The following is a 22,554-nucleotide window of genomic DNA, read 5'->3' as shown; positions in this document are numbered from 1 at the left end:
AATATAATTACATTTTATCAACAAAAAAATGAGCATTTATAAGTAATTTACCGTAATCCCTATTCTGCCATTTTACCTCGGACAGTTCTGAGTGATACAGCAAATATGCTGGCAATTTTTGAGCTCTTGTACCGGACAGCTCCCGCAATTTGTGTGCTTCACGTGGAATCTCCAACTGTGGGCGACAGCGCCTATATTCTACATGCTCGATTATTAGTAAAGTAGGCCTATGTATAATGACGACATCGATTTGGGTATTCAATAATTATCCTAGATGTGTCGGCAAGCTGACCATATGGCTTGTTCGCAGCCATGATCATTGATTTTTGCAATCCGGAGATGGAATAAGAGCTTGCTCTGTCCACTCCACGCATCGGCCCGGTATTGCAGTACCTCCGGAAACGGTGCATTAGCAATGATCGCAGCAAGGCTTTAAGGCTAGGACCTTAGCTTGGCCTTTTGGCTGAGAGTAAGAGTCCCGGCTCCTAGGCTTTGCAGCATATTATGAACTGACCGATAACAGATAATGAATAAAGAAGACAGAACAATAACCCTTAAAAAGTCCCCCCCCCAATAATTATCCTGAGCATTTAAAAACAGTCGTTTTTAAACATATCATCCCATCGAAGTTTTTAAATTGCATCTGCTAAAGTTACAAAAGCTGCAAAAAACACAGTTAAAGTTAGCCATTTGTGGAGACTTTTGATTGCAGTGGTTCTGTGATTTATAAAGCTCGCCACCTACAGGACAGAGCAGGAATGACCAATGTCCGGGAAAAAGAATCGCTCTTACGGGTCAATCGCACTTTGATTGACAGCAAGAGTCGTCTTGCAAAGTGTAAAACTGGAAAATGCAAATGGACAAAACCTCACGTGACAAAACAGGCTTTGGCAAAACGCTATTCGACGAAACAGCGCTCGGAAATGCAAAATGACTTTTTGAAATAAAGCACACTTTGTTAAAAAAATATTTTCGAAAAATAAAACAATGGCAATTATCTCATCTCATCAGCTGCACCGCTTATCCTCAGTAGGGTCGCGGGGGTGCTGGAGCCCATCCCAGCAATCATCGGGCAGTGGGCAGGGGACACCCTGAACTGGTTGCCGGCCAATCGCAGGGCACACGGGGACAGACAACTCACTCGCCCAGTCACACCCAGGGACAATTTGGACCGGCCAATTCACCTGAAATGCATGTCTTTGGAATATGGGAGGAAACCGGAGTGCCCAGAGGAAACCCACGCAAGCACGGGGAGAACATACAAACTCTGCACAGTAAGGCCGGGAGCTGGATTTGAACCCACGCAGGAGGTTCCCACGACCTCAAAACTGTGCCGCACACGCGCTAACCACTGCGCCGCCGTGCTGCCCACAATGGCAATTATGTAAAATGTAATTATGATAACATTTTATTTAAAATGTTTTGCTTAAGGCTTTTCATTTCAATTTCTATTAATTGAATGCTTGTAAGGACGTTTTTATTGACTTAATAAAGCACTTTAAACAAGCATTTAATGTTCATTTATCAATTGAATTATGGCAATCTTGTGCTTTCATGGAAGACAAATTATTTGCATTTGCACTAGTATCTCTGGTGAGTATTCAGGATTTCTATTTTTTATTTGAAAAAAGTATTGTTTGTGGAAGATAATTGCAATAAATCTTTTATTCCCACCGATACACCGAGTTAGTGGGAGCTGTTTGTAAATTGCAAATTTAGGGAATTTGAAAACATGCATAAAATGCCAACACTCCTTTATTAGTGTCTGAAATAACGTCTGCCCGGACGTGCATCTTTTACGTCGGGCGTACAACTTACCCAACGTCTCTGTCCGGGTGGCTGACAATTTTTCAAGTAGATGAATAATAAACTTAATTTTAAAGTGTTGTTCTGTAATCTATTCTGATTATCAATCCTTAATACTTTACAACAATGTGTTTTTTTTTTTTTTTTTTTTTTTTTGCAATTAGTCGTCTTATTGTGTTTCAAGTTGTGAAAAATGGGGCAGGCAACTTTTCAGAGTTGTCTGCCCTGGTGTCCGCCAACTTTGTCACGAGTTTCAGACACTGCCTTTATACATTTGAGGTCCAGTCAATTCATATCAAATTAAGATTTAATAACAGTTTACTTTTTTGATACTTCTTCCATTGCCTTTAAGAATAAAAACACACTGTTCACATGTCAGTTAGCAAGGGAACACATTTCAAGTAAAGATTAAGCGTGTTTTTTTTTTTTTTTTAGCCTAGAGAGTTTTGGTGATTTCTGCAAATTTATCCCCCAAAAATCATTACCAAGTGCATATAACTAACCGTTTCCAAATGACACGACTTTATCTAAGACGTGTTTATTTCAAAAACATAAATAATTACACAACAACACAAATCTATAAATTTGACATGTATAAATGAAATCTTTAGCTTTTTGTTTTCAGGTTATTTACACGTGCTAGTCTTCAGTGGAAACTATGATATGAGCTGTGAAGAGAAAAAACACACTTTCATGGCAAAACAAAAACTTCACGTAAACCAACACAGGCTAGACTCATTGGCAAAGCAGTTTGAACCTTCACCCCAGATCCGTGCACCATGTACTAGTACACCATTTGTCCCCACTAGTAAGACGATTTAGTGCGCTTGTTAAACAATAAGTATTATTTTTTTTCTATAAACTTTCTTTACTGTCCATTATAACATGAAAACACACAAGAACAACCACGTGTTTATAATGAGGCCAAACTATGCACACGACTAATACTGCTAGTTGAATTCTCTTAATGTCCGGAAGACTTTTCTAAATTATCTTCACTGGTAGAACAACTTTAACATACTATTTTTTAAAATTTTCTTTACCCGAGAGCTTAAACTCTGCCCCAGTTGAAAATTACAACTACTAGTGAGAATGAAATTTGACGTGTTGTTAATATGAAATTTCACTAGGAGTACATGTAGCACTCAGATGTTAAGTATTACATTGATTCCTCATTAGCAGTCCAACAGTAGTGGAATTGTTTAAAAGGTAAGATTTCGTGATATCGAATTGAGGACAGTGTTGGCTATGAATTAAATACATGCTCAAATAACCTAATACTTTTTGTGGAGTTGAAAAATACATAGTTAATTTAGTGCACAGTTTTCCAATAGTAAAGAGGTATTAACACTGAACTGTCTTTTCATGACAACAAAGAAATCCTCTTTCTTTGAGGAAAATTACTTGCGAGCATTTTGGTTCCAGTGAAAGGGTTTAAAAACAACTACTGCATATATGTTACCTGTAAAATAGTGTAGCAGTTTACAACGGTGATTTAATTGTTTATTTGTTGGCCAAAGTTGTCACTGGCAGTGGAAACAAGGTTACTGGTCATCCAATCAAATAGTACTTGGGGGTATTTTGATGCCAGTAATACATTAGGCATGGTTAAATTGCACACTATTCAGCGCTAATCTTTGAAATAAAAGGTTACCAGTAAGACAGTTCTCCTAGCGATGAAATGTATTACCAGTGAAGACAATGATCTTACCAGTAAGCTGGAAATGGAAAAAAAAGCTCAAACAACTTTCCATACACTTGGTTTTCTGTAGTACGTGTAGTACAGTCACTGGTAGGCACTCCTCTCAAGACACTCCAAATGTTAGATCTCCTTCACTTTGCCCATATGGAAATGCCCGTTTGCGTGCTTGTGCCGGTGGTGGCCATTTTGCTCGACGTTGATGACGCCGTTGTGTTGATGGGTGCCGTTGGGCAGCGGAAGGGTGGCTTGGTCCCGCTCACGCCCGGTTTTGATTTGCGTGACGGGGAGCCGTTTTCCCCGGATGTAGGCCTGCAGCCAGAAGTTTGAGAAGAGGAAGAAGAACAGCACTCCATACATCCAGATCAGGTGGATCCACAAGGGCACCTGGTAGTCGCACTTCTCCATGAAGTAGTACTGGCTGATGTGCACTGAAACCAAGATGAACTGTGTCTGGGGAGAAGGCACAAAATCAGACCAATATTCTGCGAAAAAAAGTCAAATATTTTTCTGCTTCAAAACCTACCAGCTGGATGGCAGTCATGTACTTTTTCCACCACAAGAATTTCTGGAGACGTGGCCCGGCCGCCGCCAGTCCGTAATAAGTGTACATAATGACGTGAACTGTGGCGTTCACCATCGCGTGGAAAGAACCCATCCCTCCGGCTGAAATGACAAAAATGTGTCAGTTTTCAGAAGTTTTATTAAATAGTTTTTCAGAAGACTCTTAAAAATAGTGACATGTGGTGAGGCTCATGTCTGGTAAAGCAAAGATAGATTTAAAAATAAAACATTTTTCATTATTTTATTGGCAGAGCATGAAATCATTATATAGACCAGGGGTCTCCAAACTTTTTCAAACTGAGAACCTTTTTTTGTTACCAATTAGCGCAATGGGCACTCAGTTTAATATGTATTCCTAAAAGAACTACTTTTCATGTTATTACCATTTTATAACTGGGTTATTTATTAAAAGTATGACAGTCTTTTTGTGAGAGTTGTTGCGAAGTAGAAGCGGAACTGAGCAAGCGTGTGGATGAGAGAGTATTCGGTTGGTTTGGACACATGGAGAGGAGCGAATGTTGAAGATCATCTACAGAGCAAAAGTAAATGGAAGGAGATCAAGAATAAAGGCCACAATTAACGTGGATGAAAGGTGTCTTAATGCACTGCAGGAAAGAGGTCTAAATGTAGTGGAAGCTAGAGCTTTTGTTGGTTATAGGAATGAGTGGAGAGGTGTTGTGAAAGGATAGTGGGATGTTTGGACGCATTCTAAAGGATGGGCAAGGCACCTGTATGATGCGGCAGGGGTAAACCAGTGAAAGCTGTCGGGCCCTGCTGTTGAAAAGAAGAGTTTGTTGTGTCACCCTGACTCTAGTAACATGGCTGCTTTCTTGTTTCCCGTTTCATCTGGAAGGATGAAAGCATGACCAACTTGGGTGCTGAGGTGTTCAACTTGTTTGTGTGTTTGGGCAATTGTGTTGGCCATGGTCAAATATTTTGTGTTTTTGCCAAGTTTTTCCTTTTTAATTTTCTTTGTTTTTGTGTATGTGTTTGTCTTGCTGTCGGTCACCCCTCTTGAGGGATATGACCTAGCAGTAGGCCAGACCTACAGCCATGCTATTGCTTCCTTTCCCAATGCTGCCTTAGTCTCTTCTGAACCCAATAACAATCCACGGAGCACTTGCTGGTGATCAGCATTTCGTTGCACTCTTCTGACTTTCCTCAGCGTCCGATACAATTGTAGAATTTCTTTTTAATGTAATGAGCCTCTAAATTACTAGCTGGCGCTGTGCTATGCTGTTTGTTTTTAGTAGACACATTGACTTGAGCGCCCACCCTGCTGTTCAACTGATAGCCTACAGCAGCCTCTCTCAAATGCACGTCACTGTATAAAATTGAGCATAAGCGTATGAGCTGGTCCTCACCCGGAGTCAGCATGATGCCCCACCACCATGACCAGGGCATGACTGAATGATGGAAGACGTGGAGAAAGGTGATTTGATTTTGTTTTTTCCTCAAAACAAAGAACACCTATAAGGGTGCAAAATGAGATTGAGATGTGCGATGTTAGCACAGCAGAATGATGGGAAGAAACTCACAGTGTCAAGGAGTTCGATGAATTTGGAGAAGAAGAACATCCAGGCCGCTCGCACCATCTGAGGCAATGACAGGAAAAGTTTTTGACTGAAAGTGAGCGATGCATTACTTTTGATACTAAGATGATACTAACATGTGGTTTACTTCAAGCTAAAGAGCATTAATGGCTCCTCCTTGATGGGTGAAACAAAAAAAAAGGTATAACATACTTTAACTAATAATGTTTAAAAAAAGATTGTGTTATCGGTACTCTAGTACTTGAACGCGATCAGACAAGGTGTTATTGAGCCTCCATATAAAGGTCAGACTCACGGCCTGTTCCTTTTTTCACATGACAGCAATGATGTATAGCATTGTATAGTGTTATTGATCAATTCAGTCAACATTGCCAACCTTTCTTATTATGCTAACACTTTATTACATATGTTGAGCAGAGTTTTGACATTCAACATTTTGTGTGTGCAATCAACTTGAAGGGCTGCTTAGATGCATTTCACTAATGAATGTTTTACCTTGTTACAATCCCAAGGAAGTATTTTATTTTATTTTATTTTTTGTCCTAAACACAACCTTTAAATCAGGAGTCCCCAAACTTTTTCCTGTGGGGGCCACATAACTTTTCCCTTCTCTGATGAGGGTCCGGGGTCAGTTTGTAACAGAAAAAGTGTGATGATTGCAGTGCCTAAATGTAAAAATGTATTATTTTCCAGAAAGCCACAATCAAATAACCCTTTCTGGATTCTTCACATAACAAAAGTCAGAAAAAAAATAACACTATTAATGAAATAAATAATAACCAAATTACCCTCTCTATGCTCTTCACAGAAAAAAGCCAGGAAATAAATAATAACCATCTCTGGGTTCATTTGTTTTATATATACAGGGAGTGCAGAATTATTAGGCAAGTTGTATCTTTGAGGATTAATTTTATTATTGAACAACAACCATGTTCTTAATGAACCCAAAAGTCTCATTAATATCAAAGCTGAACATTTTGGAAGTTGGAGTGGGGCTTTTTTAGTTTTAGCTATTTTAGGAGGATATCTGTGTGTGCAGGTGACTATTACTGTGCATAATTATTAGGCAACTTAACAAAAAACAAATGTATACCCATTTCAATTATTTATTTTCATCAGGGAAACCAATATAACAGCTCAACATTCACAAATATACATTTCTGACATTCAAAAACAAAACAAAAACAAATCAGTGACCAATATAGCCACCTTTCTTTGCAAGGACACTCAAAAGCCTGCCATCCATGGATTCTGTCAGTGCTTTGATCTGTTCACGATCAACATTGCGTGCAGCAGCAACCACAGCCTCCCAGACACTGTTCAGAAAGGTGTACTGTTTTCCCTCCTTGTAAATCTCACATTTGATGAGGGACCACAGGTTCTCTATGGGGTTGAGATCAGGTGAACAAGGAGGCCATGTCATTAGTTTTTCTTCTTTTAGACCCTTTCTTGCCAGCCACGTTGTGGAGTACTTGGATGCGTGTGATGGAGCGTTGTCCTGCATGAAAATCATGTTTTTCTTGAAGGATGCGGACTTCTTCCTGTACCACTGCTTGAAGAAGGTGTCTTCCAGAAACTGGCAGTAGGACTGGGAGTTGAGCTTGAGTCCATCCTCAACCCGAAAAGGCCCCACAAGCTCATCTTTGATGATACCAGCCCATACCAGTACCCCACCTCCACCTTGCTGGCGTCTGAGGCGGACTGTATCTCTCTGCCCTTTACCGATCCAGCCACGGGCCCATCCATCTGGCCCATCAAGACTCACTCTCATTTCATCAGTCCATAAAACCTTAGAAAAATCCGTCTTGAGATTTTTCTTGGCCCAGTCTTGACGTTTCAGCTTGTGTGTCTTGTTCAGTGGTGGTCGTTTTTCAGCCTTTCTTACCTTGGCCATGTATTGCACACCTTGTGCTTTTGGGCACTACAGTGATGTTGCAGCTCTGAAATATGGCAAAACTGGTGGCAAGTGGCATCTTGGCAGCTGTACGCTTGACTTTTCTCAGTTCAGGGGCAGTTATTTTGCGCCTTGGTTTTTTACACGCTTCTTGCGACCCTGTTGACTATTTTGAATGTAACGCTTGATTGTTCGATGATCACGCTTCAGAAGCTTGGCAATTTTAAGAGTGCTGCATCCCTCTGCAAGATATCTCACTATTTTTGACTTTTCAGAGCCTGTCAAGTCCCTCTTCTAAACCAATTCGCCAAAGGAAAGGAAGTTGCCTAATAATTATGCACACCTGATATAGGGTGTCGATGTCATTAGACCACACCCCTTCTCATTACAGAGATGCACATCACCTGATATGCTTAATTGGTAGTAGGCTTTTGAGCCTATACAGCTTGGAGTAAGACAACATGCATAAAGAGGATGATGTGGTCAAAATACTCATTTGCCTAATAATTCTGCACTCCCTGTATATATATATATATATATTCTTGTTGTTTTACCTGCAAAATAGATGGTAAATGTCAGTCTCACACGACACCATTTACTTGTTGCTATTAAGAGTGATTTATTGAACAAATCTCATTAAATTACTTGAGGTCCCCATTAACATATAAATACAAAATAACATTGCCATCAATTGGTACTTTTCAAGAATCATTTAACAAAAACACCATAACTGTACCTTCCAAAACAACTCACTTTGTGTTATATGGTAACCCAATATATATATTAACATCACAGTACACACTTAACCCAGTCCCGCATAACGTAGCATACCTCACTCTGTTGCTTATGCTAACGGACGACTCACTCGTACTATTTCACTTTTTGTAAACTTTACAGACATCACAACCAACCTTTACAAACATATTTCCACATATTATCCTCCTCACAGTAAGTGTGTTACCAGTATAAACATCTCACCTGCAAAATAGATGGTAAATGTCAGTCTCACACGACACCATTTACTTGTTGACATTAAGAGTGATTTATCGAACAAGTCTCATTAAATCACGTGAGGTCCCGTGAGACTTGCCCCAAACACCCTTCTCTGACCTGTGAGACTATGTCATCAAGTGGTGATATACTGGTACTTCACTTTTTCTGCTTTACAAAACACCACCAAAATCCCAAAATATAACATTTTAACTAGTCAACAACCCTTGTTGCGCCGTATAAAATAGTTACTAACTATTAGTTAATAATGAAAATAGTTCATAACTAAGGAACATTTTAATGCAAAAGTCCAACTTTATTATCAAATACAAATACATATATATGAAAAAAAAAATCAAAATGCTTTCTGGTATTCTTCAGGGGGCCGGACCAAATGTGGAGGCGGGCCGTAGTTTGGGGACCACTGCTTTAAATGGTGATGTATGGAATTTGTAACTCTCTGCCGCCATCTCCTGGCTTGTTTATGATGCAGGTGCAAGTATGTGCATTCCTCCTGCTGAAATAAACTCGTGTTTTTTTCATTTTCTTGGGGGTTTGCTTCAGCGTTTGGAGTGTACTTAAAACAGGCATTTTCTTACTTTCACCATTTTCAGGGTACACCAACTAAAAATTCCAGAGAAGAGCAGTTACTCTCCACCCTACCACTCATTTCTCTTACCTAGTTCCGTAGCCCAAACAGCTTTGCTAAAAGTAAGATCAGAACAGATGGGCGCAGTGGAATTTTTATATAACGGCTTGTTGAACTCGAGTAGGCATTGTTAACACTTACTGTATTTCATTGAGAAAATATTCTACTTTCATCGTTTTAATCACACCTCAAATGAAAAACCACACCTTTAAAAAGGTTTTCAATTTTAGACAAAAAATTTACTTTTGCAATTTTTCCCACGTTACTTTGTTTTATTTGCTTGGTTTCTTTCAGTTGAAAGAGCAAATTTGAGATTTTTAAGGGGAAAAATTAAAAGCATGTTCTAGAAATTTAATTTTTTGGATTATAAATAGCTCCGGGTTTTAAGTTGCACCAGCCAAAAAATGCTTACACAAGAAATATTAATTGCTTCCTACATTTCCGTTAGAGTAAGCCCTGCTTTTCGCCAATCCCTTACAAATATCTCGCTAACCCGTTCTTTCGATTACCGTTTTTGGCCGCTACTTTCACCATTTACAGCTTGTAATCTACAGAATAGGATTTTCTGTTTGGTGCCATTTTTGTTTAGCCCTTCTCAGTTGTTTTTATAAATTACAGCCAAAATTGAATTAATCAACACTGGTCTAGAGTGTCCTGCTGTGGTTTAGTGTGACAATAACATGTCAAATGCTTTAATAATGTGTCAATAATTTCCCACATAAATCTCACCACAGCATAAATCACAACCCCGGCCAAACTACGTAAAAAAACAGATTTATAATCAAAAAAAGACGGTAATCATTAGAAATGATTCAACATTTAGTTTCACACATATTTAAATATTCCTATTAACATGTGAAATGTTTTCATTTTGTTATGTCAACAGGCACATGAAACGAACTCATAATTTTGTGTTTTAGGGACTCCAAAAAATATTCATCATTTTTTAACCTGCCTCTTTGACGTAGTAGGATATTCGTTATTGAAATACATGTATTTTTTCTTTTCAAAATTTGCCACCTTACCCTAAGCGCCTGTGGACTGCTGGAAGGATCGATAAGATCACATCTCCATGTGAAGGTGGTGCCCCATCCTGACATCATGAACTGGGGACCGAGACAAACCCATACCGAATTCAAATCTGATCAACCGCATTCAACAAAGACGTTATCCGGCGCCTTCCTCGTACCTCGTACACAATGAAGGCGTTGAAGGCCACCATACCAAAGTTGTAAATGACCATGGGCGTGTTGAGTTGGAAAGGCTTGCGATTGGCCATCAGGCGAGGACCCAGGTACACCGAAAAGATGACGTAGCCCACCAGGAGGCACGTCATCGTGATGGGGCAGTGCACCATCGGGTAGTCTATCACCCGGGCATCTAGAAAACATGGATGGAGAATGTCAAAATAACAGGTTTTTGTGGTAGTTCCCAATATACATTATCACACAGTAGTGTACTGTGACAGCTGGTCTAGTCTGCCAGAAGAAATTGACTGTTGTCATCGTTTAAAAAAAAAAAAAAACCAACACGCTATTGTTAAGTATAATGGACAGTATGTATCGCAGTTAACTTTTCTCGCTTTTGCTACTTTGCAGATTTTTATTATGCTATAGGTTCTGCAGCAGGGGCAGCACGGCAGCGGGGCACAGTTCGGAGGTCATGAGATCGAACCTCCTGTGTGGAGTTTGCATGTTCTCCCCGTGCTTGCGTGGGTTTCCTCCGGGCACTCCGGTTTCCTCCCACGTTCCAAAAACATGCATGTCAGGTTAATTGGCCGGTTCAAGTTGTCCCTAGGTGTGAATGAGCGAGTGAGTTGTCCATCTCTGTGTGGCAAACAGTTCAGAGTGTCCCCTGCCCACTGCCCCAATGTAACTGGGATGGGCTCCAGCACCCCCGCGACCCTACTGAGGATAAGCGGTGCAGACATTGGATGGATAGAGGTTCTGCAGCAGTCGCCCTGCCCCTGTGTATCAACGTTGGGGTCTAAGTTGTACAAGTATGTAAAATAGCTTGACAGATCTACATTAAAGAAAGTTTTTATCCATCCAAAAGAAGATCTAATTATGCACACTGTCCCAAAAATCTTTCACTTTAAAAGCGGGAACCTCAAAAGATTGCAATTGGCTCCTGGGCTGCAAGTTTTGGACGCCTGGCATGGATCTTTTACTCAAAAAAAAAAAAGAAGAAAAAAAGTGTGCATTGCCTCAATAAGGTTGGAAAACGTTGACAGACTAAAAATAGGAAAAGGAAATAAATCGGAATTCATCACTTAGAAAATCTCTAATTTGAAAAGCAAAGATGGAGAGCTTAATTGAAACGACTCAAAGCTGGTGCTGGTTATTAGACAGGTACTAAATACTGATTTTAGACATATAAGCAAATAATAGCCAAAAGCTTTGAATACTTATTTTTTTTCCTTCACAAATTATGAGTGTTACTGTTTAAACAATTTAAAATAATTTATTTTATTCCCAAAAATATTTTAGAATTTGTGTTGGCTGGGGATTTCTGGGTTTCAAATTGATGAGAAATCATAATCGGCCAATGTCAATTTGAAACCTTGATCTATGCCTTTATGTCCTACGAGCTGCTTCAATGCAATATAGTTGTTTTCAGAGTCAGTCGGGACTGCATCAAATTTTTATTTTCGGATCAAAATACAAATCGGAACACAATGGAAACCCTAATATTTTCTAATTTCTCAGGGCTATACAAATAAACATGACTTTACTTTGAAATTCAATTCATGTTTCTTCAAAAAGGCTACAAAATGTATCAGACAGTTTTTTCATATTATGGCAGCTCTCCACAGTCTTTTGGTGTGGTGAAAATGAAAGCAGTGTTGACATGGGGCTTGTTTGTTTTGTTAGCGATCAGAGATGAAAGATGACATGTTAATATACACTCACCGCATTTTGACAGCAGGTCCTGGTAGAATTGCAAAATATTAGTTCCAACTTCTTGCAGCATAGTCACTGCTCGCCTCTTTGCCTGAAACGAGACGTGAAATGAGACGCGAAACGCCTTGTCGACTCTCTCTTGTCCTATTATGAATGAAAGTTAGCCATTCACCTGAACAAATAGGAGGCAGCTGCACAGGGTTATTAAAAAAATAACACTGACAACTGTGACACACATAGTACACATCTCTTGTGCTTTTTTTTTTAATGGATCACGAACACATATTACATTGGAAAAACAAATATAAAAACAATACAGAAAACTAAACTAAGGGTGGGCGGATTGATCCAAATATCGATATTATCAATACTAAACAAGTACTTTGATTGGATCGATACCATTGTCCTGGGATTGATACAGTCTTATTTAGCACTATCATAACCTAGTTATGGGCAGCAAGCACAGTTCTGAGGTCATGGGATCATATCCAGCTATCAGCCTTCCTGTGCAGAGTTTGCATGTTCTCCCCGTGCTTGTGTGGGTTTCCTCCCACATTCTAAAAACGTGTATGTCAGTTTATTTGGCCGGTTCAAATTGTCCCTAGGTGTGTATGAGCGAGTGAGTTGTCAGTCTGTGTGTCCTGTGACTGGCTGACAACCAGTTCAGAGCATCCCCTGCCCACTACCTGAAGTTAGCTGGGATGGGCTCCAGGACCCCACTGATGATAAGCAGTGCAGCTAATGGATGGATGGATAATGTAATTATTGTTTATACACTTTATTTGCACTGCTGACTTTATTTTCAAAATATTGTGCAAGAACGAAATACTTATTTTTATTTTTTTAATACAATTAAAGCTTCGGTGTGTACTATTTGACCACTAGATGTTGCCGTACTGTGTAGTGCAACAAAAAACGATTGCTGAAAAGGTGGAAGACTCAAGGAGACTCAAATTGACCAAAATTCCCTATGTTTTCCATTTTTTGCCCAGCCTTTTTGAGGTTTTTTTGGTACCCGTATCAGCAAGATGGCCAACAATTATGTCAGCTCCCCTCTAGATGAGGCTCCTATTATGTCAAATAAATACCAACGTCTCGGCCTACAAATATATTTTTTAAAAAAAGCTCACTTATAGGACCGTTCATGTGTTTGTGCTTATGATTTAGACCATTTTTTTTAACACTAGAGGTGCTAATTAATACACAATGTCCCTTTAAAATGAACATTGTAGTTAGTTATGTAATAAAAAAGAAAACTACAGTATTTATTGCCTAAAATCCGTGTGCAGTGTTTACCTCAAGGGAGCAATGGTCATGACATTTCCAAGTAAAATCAGTTCGGTCTTGATCGATACTCCTCTGTATATACTTGAAAAAAAATACCAAAATTCCCAGCATCGCCCACCCCACCACTAAAGAGAAATGACAAAACAGTCAACTTATCTTATTAATAAAGGACATGATTTGAAAATGGACATTTCAAAGCTATCTTCTGTGGTTTGAAAGACAAGTCGTGAATAATTACATTACTTAATTAACATATCGTACAGTCATCCCCCAAACTTCTAGAAGCCGAGAGCTATTTTTTGTTACCGATTTGGAGCAAAGTGCTACCATTTTGATTATATAATTTTGTTATTACTATGTTACCAGGTTGTAAAAAAGAAAAAAGCTACAAAAACCACTAGAACGCCATGTCAGTTTGAAATCAAATGTATTAACTAGCCCTAACCCTGACGGGCGGCAGTGGCTCAGGAGGTAGAGCGCTCGTCTTGGGATCAAGAGATCTCAGTTCGAATCCCGGCTCCTCCGTGTTACATGTCGAAGTGTCCTTGGGTAAGACACTGAACCCATTATGCCCCCAATAAGCAGGTTACATGGCTGCATGGCCGCTATTGGGAAATGTGAAGCACACTGTAAAGCGCTTTGGGAAGTCTTGACTTGGAAAGCGCTTTATAAATGCAGATCATTTCATTTCATTAGAAAATCGCAATGACCCATCACTAGCAAGCTATTTTCAGAACCTGTTCTTAGGATGTTACCTGGTGCAGGCCCCTTACCTAGTAAACCCACGGCTCCCTCTAGTAGTGTGCAAAATTATTTTTGCCTATGCATTGTTCGCAAAATTTAGTAGTATTAAACGAAGAATCCGCTTACATGTAGACTTTACGAAGTACTTCAAACATGTAGGTGGAATTTTAATGAAACTTATGTCGCATACACATTAAAACATTCAGTAGTTTATTGTCAAGTTTGGACACAGAGTTATAATCTCTGCACATGGTTAAGAGGTCATTTTGTTTTGTGCATTGTAGTTGTATGTAGCCATTGCTTGCAACCCCTTTGCATCAAAATTCATGAAAGGTTTTTACAAATCCCCCCCAAAATGTACAAATAATACACATGCCACACACAAGTCATTGTCCACCTACAGTACACAGGGTTCCCGTGGCTTCTTGAAAAGTCTTAGAAGGCATTGAATTCATCATTTTAAAAATAAGTCCTTAATCGGCATTGAAATGTTTTAAATCACATTTTCAGAATTTTTAAAAAATGTGAAAACATAAGATTCGTCATGATTACTAATTCAGATCACCTGGAGCAATCACGTGGCACCTTCTGATTGGCTGACACTCTTCTCTTAAGCGCCCTGCGCCCAGAGGGGAGTGTCAGAATACATTCTTGTAACTGTGTGTTTCTCCCGATATCCCGTTTGTTTAGAACTCTGCTTACCCGATTCTGCCTGCTTCCGATCCGACCTGTTTCTGTGCCACGTTTTTGATCTCTTCTCCAGCCCCGGTAAACACGACCTGCCTGATTTCCGCACTACGATTGACGACTCGTTCCGGAGTCATCTCCACGGCGCCACTGCTGACGTCTGACGGCCATCACGTCTCCAGCAAGCCCTGAACGCTTCCTTAATAAATGACTAAAACGAATGCTCTGGGGTCCACTGGTCTGTTCTGGTTTTCTGACAAGATTTCTATTTGTTTGAACGAATAAGATTCAGTAACCAAGTAATTTTTCATGAATACATTTGCTTTATGAATGTAGCAGAAGAGTTCTTGGGAATTGGTAGTTTTCTGCCAGTTTTGACCAAGGATCCATGAGGCACTGTAATCGTCCTTTTCAATTTTTGTTTTCCGTGCCTAAAACCTTGGAGAGTGCCATGTTTTTCGGATGGAAAGTTTTCAACTGGACCAAAATAAATTAGATATAGAGACTTTATTCATCCCCGTAGGGAAATTCACATTTCCAGCAGTATCCTTGTGTTGAAAAATAAAATAATAAAATAAAAGAAATAGAATACAGAAATACCCAATATGACGTGTTGATATAGAGTATTTAAATAGTGCTACATAAAATACACACTGTAATAAAAATAGGGTAATATGCAAATGTGGGGGTGGGGTTTAATGTGGGCTTTTACTCCCCCGGATGGAGTTAAAGACCCTCATGGCATGAGGGAGAAATGATCTCAGTCTGCCCGTGGAACAAGACTGTGACAGCAGTCTGTCGCTGAAGCTGCTCTTCCGTATGTAGATGAACTGAATAAATTCAAAACTGTCTCCAATTTGTGAGGTGTTTTGTTTTTTTCAATTGCCTGTTTTTTTTGTCGACTTCATCTTAAATTCTAATTCAAAAGTCCTAAAATGGCTTGGATTGAACTCGCCTTAAAGCTGTAGCAAACCCATGATACAGATTCCTTTCAAGAGTATTGCTCTTACGTTTTTATGGAGTATCTCACATATTTTTTTATTAACCTTAGAGAAGCAATCTCAATACTTGACACTGTGTATACATTTTAAAAACTCGTTTAGGGTTTGGTATTCCCTAAAGAACTACTTAAGAACTATTATTCCAAAGCAATTAATTGTTGAACTTTCCAGGCCACAAATTATAAGGGAGAAACTGAACCCATGATGATCACTTTCTACTTTGACTGCGTTGTGTAAAACTCACACTGACACCTGTACCGTTACTTTCTATGACCGATTGCTCTTGATCTTTAAATCGGAACAAATTTATATCCTTTAAGGTTTTTTTCACTTAGTACTGGCTAAACGGACTGGGGGAGTTCAAGTATCTCGGGGTCTTGTTCACGAGTGAGGGTAGGATGGGACGGGAGATCGACAGACGGGTCGGTGCAACGTCTGCCCTCATTTGGACCCTGTACCAGTCCGTCGTGGTGAAGAGAGAGCTGAGCCGAAAGGCAAAGCTCTCGATCTACCGGTCGATCGACGTTCCTACCCTCACCTATTGTCATGAACTGAAAAGAACACGATCCCGAATACAAGTGGCTGAAATGAGTTTCCTCCGCAGGGTGTCTGGGTTCTCCCTTAGAGATAAGGTGAGAAGCTCAGTCATCCGGGAGAGGAGCCAGTTGAGATGGCTCGGGAATCTGACAAGGATGCCTCTTGGACGCCTCCCTCGGGAGGTGTTCCGGGCATGTCCCACCGGCAGGAGGCCCCGGGGGCGACCCAGGACACGCTGGAGAGACTAAGTCTCTAGGCTGGCCTGGGAACGCCTCGGGAGGAGGTGGCTGGGGATAGGGACGTCTGGGCTTCCCTTTTTTTTTAAGGCTGCTGCCCCGACGTGACCCTGGAAAACGGGAGTATAATTACGAAAAGGTGAAGAAAAAGTTCCCAGTATAACTGCTTCTGTCAAACAAACTTTCTTAACCCTAAATTGAATAAAAACTTGTGCCCTAAATATGACAGGATAGGCTCGAATTTCAGCATAAGCTTTGATGGTGATAGATATTTATACGACAGAGTAATTGAAATCTTATTGAGAAAAAAAAGGATGGATTTTGTGCACAAATAAAGATTTTTGAAGAGTAAAATGTGGCTATATTCCATAATAATATTCCAATTATATGAGGTCATCATTGATGTTTTTAAAAAAAATATTTTTCACAGCTGTATCTGCAGTGAATGCGTTATATTTAAAATAGCTATTAAGGGTTGGATTGATTCAGCCTACTGAAGGATAGGGTGTAAAATGCACAGCCCACCAATGGGTTTTATCATTACTTGGATAGATCCACCTACAGTACAATGAAAATAATTTCCCCCTTCCTGAGTTCTGCGTTTTTTGCATACTTATCACTCACAAAAGGTTTCAGATCGTCAAACAAATGTTAATATCACACGGAGACAACCCAAGGAATTGCAAAATGCAGTTTCCACTTTTTAAGGCACTAAAGTTTGTGAAAAAGTAATTTCCCCCCACTTGTTACATCACAAAGTAACTATGGCTAACCATAGTTTTGAAAAAGGTTCAATTCGACACTCCAAATTGATTGCCATTGCTTGTGTTGAATCAAGGAATCACTTCAATTTAATCTGTTGGACAAAGTGAAGTAGGCCACGATTCAAAGACAATCGAGAAGAAACGAAAAAAAAAAACATTAATTGAAAACTAACAGCGGAAAAGGTCATGGAGCCATTTCCAGGGCTGTAGGGCTCCAGCAAACCACTGTCAGAGCCATCATCCACAAACGGAGAACACTGGGAACAGTGGCAAACCTTCCCAGCAGTGGTCGATCAACCTAGATTACACCAAGAATGCGACGACACCTTATCCATGAGGTTACAAAATACCCTCGAAAAACACCCATGGAACTGCAGGCCTCAGTTGAGGTCAGTGTTCATGACTACACTATGAGAAAGACACAGGGCAAAAAGGGCATCAATGTTCACAGGAAAAAAACACTGCTGTCAAGCGAGAACACAAAAAGTAAATTCACATTTGCCAAAAGCATGTTCTTTATCCTTTGAGAAGGTGTGCAGCCCGATACATCTGGCATAAAAACGGCATGGTATTTGGCAAAAAGACCATGATGCCAACAGTAAAGCATGGTAGTAGCAGTGTGATTGTCTGGGACTACTTTTCTACCTCAGGATCAGGACAACCTGCTGTGGTTGAGAGAATAATGAATTCTGGTGCTTACCAGAAGATCCTGAAGAAGAATGTCCCACCATCAGATCGTGCCCTTAAACTCAAGCGCTCTTTGATCATGTAGCAGGACAACAATCTGAAACACACCAGCAAGTCCACCTCTGAATGGCTCCAAAACAAAACAAAATGAAGGTTCTGGAGTTGCCAAGTCAAAATCCAGATTTAACTCAGATGCTGTGGTGTGACCTTAAACGGGCAGTTCATGCTTGAAAACCCTCAAATGTGGCGATTTGAAACAAGTTTACAAAGAAGAGTGGGCCAAAATTCATTCAAAGAGTTGTGAAACCAATTATCGTAAACTTTTGATTTCAGTTATTGCTGCCAAAAGGTGGCCCAACTCCCATAAGGTCCAGGGGGCAATTGCTTTTTAACATAGGTTTTGATCATTTTTTGTGCCTTAATAAATAAAATCAACATTTTAAAACAGCATTGTGGATTTCCTTTGGTTCTCTGTGTGATTTTAAAACCAGTTTGATGATCTGAAACCTTTTTGAGTCAGAAATGTGCAAAAAAAAAAAAAAAAAAAAAATCAGGAGGGGGCGAATATTTTTTAACTAATCCAAGGGCGTAGTTTAAGCATAGGTGAAAGGAAAGTGTCCCCACCAATATTGAGCAATCATCGTTTTGTCCCCACAGCCACCAATGTTATGAGATTACTCAAAAAAATGCTGAATGTCCTCACTAATGCAAAGACCAACCCTTCATCCTTGAATTAATCACAAAATGACTGGAAATTTAAAACCTTCTAGGGTTATCAAAATTTTGAAAACAGAGCTTTTTCTCGACGACTGATTAGTAGAGTGGACTTAAATTCAATACGACGCATAGTTAAAAAAATTACCTTTGAGTACTAATATTATACAGATTGTGACGACAACTTGTCATACAATAGATTTTGCATAAAAAATATGCTAAACCATTACGTTAATATTTGCTAGGATTCCATTAGCATTTTAGATCTGTAGACTCAAAATATTCGTAGAAAAATAACAATGTCCCATTACCACTGAGCTATTGTTACACACACTCTGTAGGATTACTGCGACCCAAGGGGAACTAGTTAGTGACACCCCATCTGTTCGACGAATGAAAAAAACATTAATCCATTAGTGGGTCCAAGCCAGCTCTTGGAAGTTAAATTTCCCATTTTATTTGTGAGGACTCAGGTGGGGAATAGGTGATTTTGCCGACCCTGGTCCCCGCCGCGTGCCGGTTTCTTGGAGTTTTAGACAAAGGAGAACAATGACGGGTGGATAATGAGTAAAAAGATTTCAGCAAGAGAGAAGTTCTGCCGACCTGAACGTACAGACCTGGCCTGAAATTCAGATCGGGTCAAAGTTGGGTTTAAGATCTTACCTTCAGGCTGAAAATGGCAGACAAAACCCTTTTTCACCTGCAAGAGGCATGCTTGCTTCGGAGTTGTCTGACCTTTGACTATTCAATCAGCGGCTATTGGCCCGATCATTTTGGTGCATTACTGCCCCCTGGCTTATGATAGTTTGTGAAACCGGTGACGTTTCTCTACACCCTGTAGCTTGCTCTCGGACGCGAGCTGGGAATCTGCCAAACCAACAGCTTTCTTGAAGACTGATGTTACGATATACAGCCTTCAGGATTTTTTGAGAAGGTTTTTGGGTAGAGTTCCGAGGCTAGCAAAAATAACTGTCTGAAATGTTTTTGGTTAAATGCTTGAATATGAAAGTAACCAGGGAGAAGCAATTAAAAAGATGATATACAATTTGGATCTTTTTCTATAAGTCTTCAAGGACAAAACATAATTGACATAACATGATTCAAATGACAGCATGGCAGCTGGCACAGTTCTGAAGTCATGGGTTCAAATCCAGCTACCAGCCTTCTTGTGGAGAATTTGCATGGTCTCCCCCTTCTTGTGTGGGTTTCCTGTGGGCACTCCGGTTTCCTCCCACATTCCAAACAGATGCATGTGAGATAAATAGGCCGGTCCAAATTGTCCCCAAGTGTGAATGAGCGAGTGAGTTGTCCGTCTCTGTGTACCCCGCGACTGGCTGGCAACCAGTTCAGGGTGTCCCCTGCCCAATGCCCGAAGATAGCTGAGATGAGCTCCAACACCCCAGCGACCCTACTGACGATAAGCGGGGCAGATAATGGATGGAGGGATGGATGATTAAAAGTTTTTTTTAGACAAGCAGAGAAGGCCTTGCAGGCCACCACTGAAAAAGCCTACAATGATGGCGGTATTGATATTGATCGATAGCTTTTACATGTTTTTGATATTTGTGTTTTTCATTTCTTTCTTACATAAATGTGTTATCAAAACTGATTAATTGAATATGAAAACAAGGACAATAAACTGAAAATAAACTATAATACATCTTTGTTCTAACTGAGACATGGTAAACATGTGAGGATTCTACCCTATATTAAGTGAACAAAACTTTAAAAGGTCATTTATTTGTTCAGAATTTGGGCTTAAGATCTTTCTTTCAGGCTGAAAGTGTCAGACAAACCCCTTTTTCACCTGCAAAAGATCTTGTGAGCAATCAATAGTAGAGTTATTAATGTATTCGTGGACAAAATATAATCACATCACATGTGTCATATTTTAAAGGCTAGCAGAGAAGGCCTTGCAGGCCATCACGGCCCACTATTGCAATAGTCATACATTATGATAGCTAGTGGATTAGTCTTTCATTGTATTGCCTATTCACTATACTGATATAAAGGAATATTTTAAGGTTCTGATGATGATTCAGGAATGCCCGTCAAGATACGTAGGAAGCCTAAAGATCATAAGATCCGAGTTTGATGCGCGTCATTCATTCACATTGTCATTCGAGAACAATTAAATACTCCTCAGCTGACTAACAGAGCAAGTCGGACGGGTGAGGCGAAGCACTTGGCCCTCATGCAGCAGAGAGACAGCGCTTTATCAGGGCGTGTGAATGCCGAATAAACATCAGGGGCATGTGTGGAAAGTGCCGCATACCGCCCCGAATACTTCGGAAAAGAACCAAATCTGTGCACGGCAGCCAGATTTTTTTTGTTCTCCTGCCAAACTCAAACCTGCTTCCCATAATCTCATATCAGCCATTTCCAAACCTTAGTGACACATGCAGTAGAAAAGGAGTGCAAGGGCTACATTATCATTCAAAGACAGTTCGAGATTCAGATTTTTTTTTTTTAAAGAATCGATCCGTTGAGTTGAATTCACAATTTCCAATTTGAATGGAGGAGTGACATTATTTCAATATTGAACTGGAAAAAAAAAAAAGAGTAATAAAACATTAGCAATGTTCTGTTTTCTCATGAAAGATTTAACATATTCAAAGAAAAAAAGGAAATTTAAAATCAAAAGAAAGCCTCCTGTTAAAACCATCATCAATAGGAATCAAATCTTAATTTAAATACACACATATTAAATTGTCAACTACTTTGGAATTATTGGTATTTTTAATAAAAATATGGTATTCCTTTCATTGGAAAAAAAATACATTTTCATGCTTAAAGAATGATAATCATTTATAATAGAAAACAAGGGCATTTCCTCTTGATATTTAGCTTAATAAGACTCAAACAAGTAGTACTTGTAAGTTGACTACAACAGTTGAATGTGTTAATATTCCTAAAACCTGTTACATGAACACACTTCCATTAAATTGTTTTATTGGAGGGTGACAGTTTTTCATTCTTTTAAGTTTATATCCTTAACTCCTAATGGGTTTAATTTTGACCACCGCAGTACTTGACTTTGGCCTCTCTGACCCAAACTACAGAATTGAAGGACATGAACTTGCACCGGCAAACAACAAGATCAAATTTGTGCTGTGAAAAGTCGTAGAAAAAAAAATCCTTCCCATTTGTCTTTGAGCTGAGCTGTAGTCGTAAAAGAATTTGAGTGAAGACGGTGTTGAAAGCGACATCACATCCAGGTCATGACTCACCTGCCGAGTCCTCAGCTCTCTCTCCCGTAATAGCCAGGGCGGGGGCTCTAGCAGTCAATGCTCAAAAACCAGTCCGTGAGGAGCAGCAGGTGGAAGCCGGCTAGACCGCAGAACCCTTTCCCGGCTCCTGGTCCTAGTACCGCCAAGCTCAAGGGGCAGATATTACAACCAGACAAGTGAAGTGGGTTCAGGGTTAAACTCAGGGGGACTCCAAAGGAGCAGGCGTAAGCGTCAGGCCCAGATTAGCTTAGGAGCCCAATCACTCTGTTCCATTTAAAGCCCTGCTGGTAGTACTACAACACAGACAAGTTTGAGAACCACACCCTGCTTCAATGGGAAGCTCCACCTACCTGTTCTCACTCTTCCTTGTGGTGATTGGCTGGCTTTCTCAATGGTGCTGTGGGAACTGCTCTCCAGGTTCAAAAAGGCCAAGGCTTGCTAAGGCCGATAACAGACTCATTGTTCAGCATTGATCCATGCTAAAAGCAAGATTGGTCATGTTCCCTAAAAGCGAATGAGACCCTAGATTGTGATTTGAGTGTCGAAATAGGGTTTCAAGACAATTTGAGGATTTCAAATTAGAGTTAGATTTTCCAATCAGGGTTCGAA

At 39.9% G+C, this 22,554-nt stretch overlaps 1 protein-coding gene and 1 pseudogene across 2 annotated transcripts; one reads left to right on the top strand and one right to left on the bottom strand.

Annotated features, from left to right (window-relative positions):
* The first annotated feature begins 318 nt into the window (after window positions 1–318).
* Window positions 319–408, top strand: LOC148374473 (U2 spliceosomal RNA; annotated as a pseudogene).
* A 1,920-nt stretch (window positions 409–2,328) lies between these two features.
* On the bottom strand, window positions 2,329–22,252 carry elovl1a (ELOVL fatty acid elongase 1a). 2 transcript variants are annotated; one of them, XM_088336916.1, is made up of 9 exons: window positions 21,946–22,252; window positions 18,015–18,098; window positions 12,068–12,149; window positions 10,345–10,535; window positions 10,181–10,261; window positions 5,608–5,664; window positions 5,434–5,539; window positions 4,032–4,171; window positions 2,329–3,958 (listed from the first exon to the last, which is right to left on the bottom strand). In XM_088336916.1, the coding sequence occupies exons 3-9, from the start codon at window positions 12,126–12,128 to the stop codon at window positions 3,629–3,631; spliced, it is 966 nt and encodes a 321-aa protein (XP_088193042.1). In that variant the 5' UTR covers window positions 12,129–12,149; window positions 18,015–18,098; window positions 21,946–22,252; the 3' UTR covers window positions 2,329–3,628. The 2 variants fall into 2 exon arrangements, with proteins under 2 accessions (XP_088193042.1, XP_088193034.1); XM_088336908.1 differs by lacking the exon at window positions 18,015–18,098 and having other exon boundaries at window positions 21,946–22,251.
* Window positions 22,253–22,554: the final 302 nt, after the last annotated feature.

Source organism: Urocampus carinirostris, chromosome 1, assembly GCF_059441175.1.
Source record: "Urocampus carinirostris isolate Australia breed hairy pipefish chromosome 1, RoL_Ucar_1.0, whole genome shotgun sequence".
NCBI lineage: Eukaryota > Metazoa > Chordata > Actinopteri > Syngnathiformes > Syngnathidae > Urocampus > Urocampus carinirostris.
This window is presented reverse-complemented; position numbering and strand designations above follow the sequence as displayed.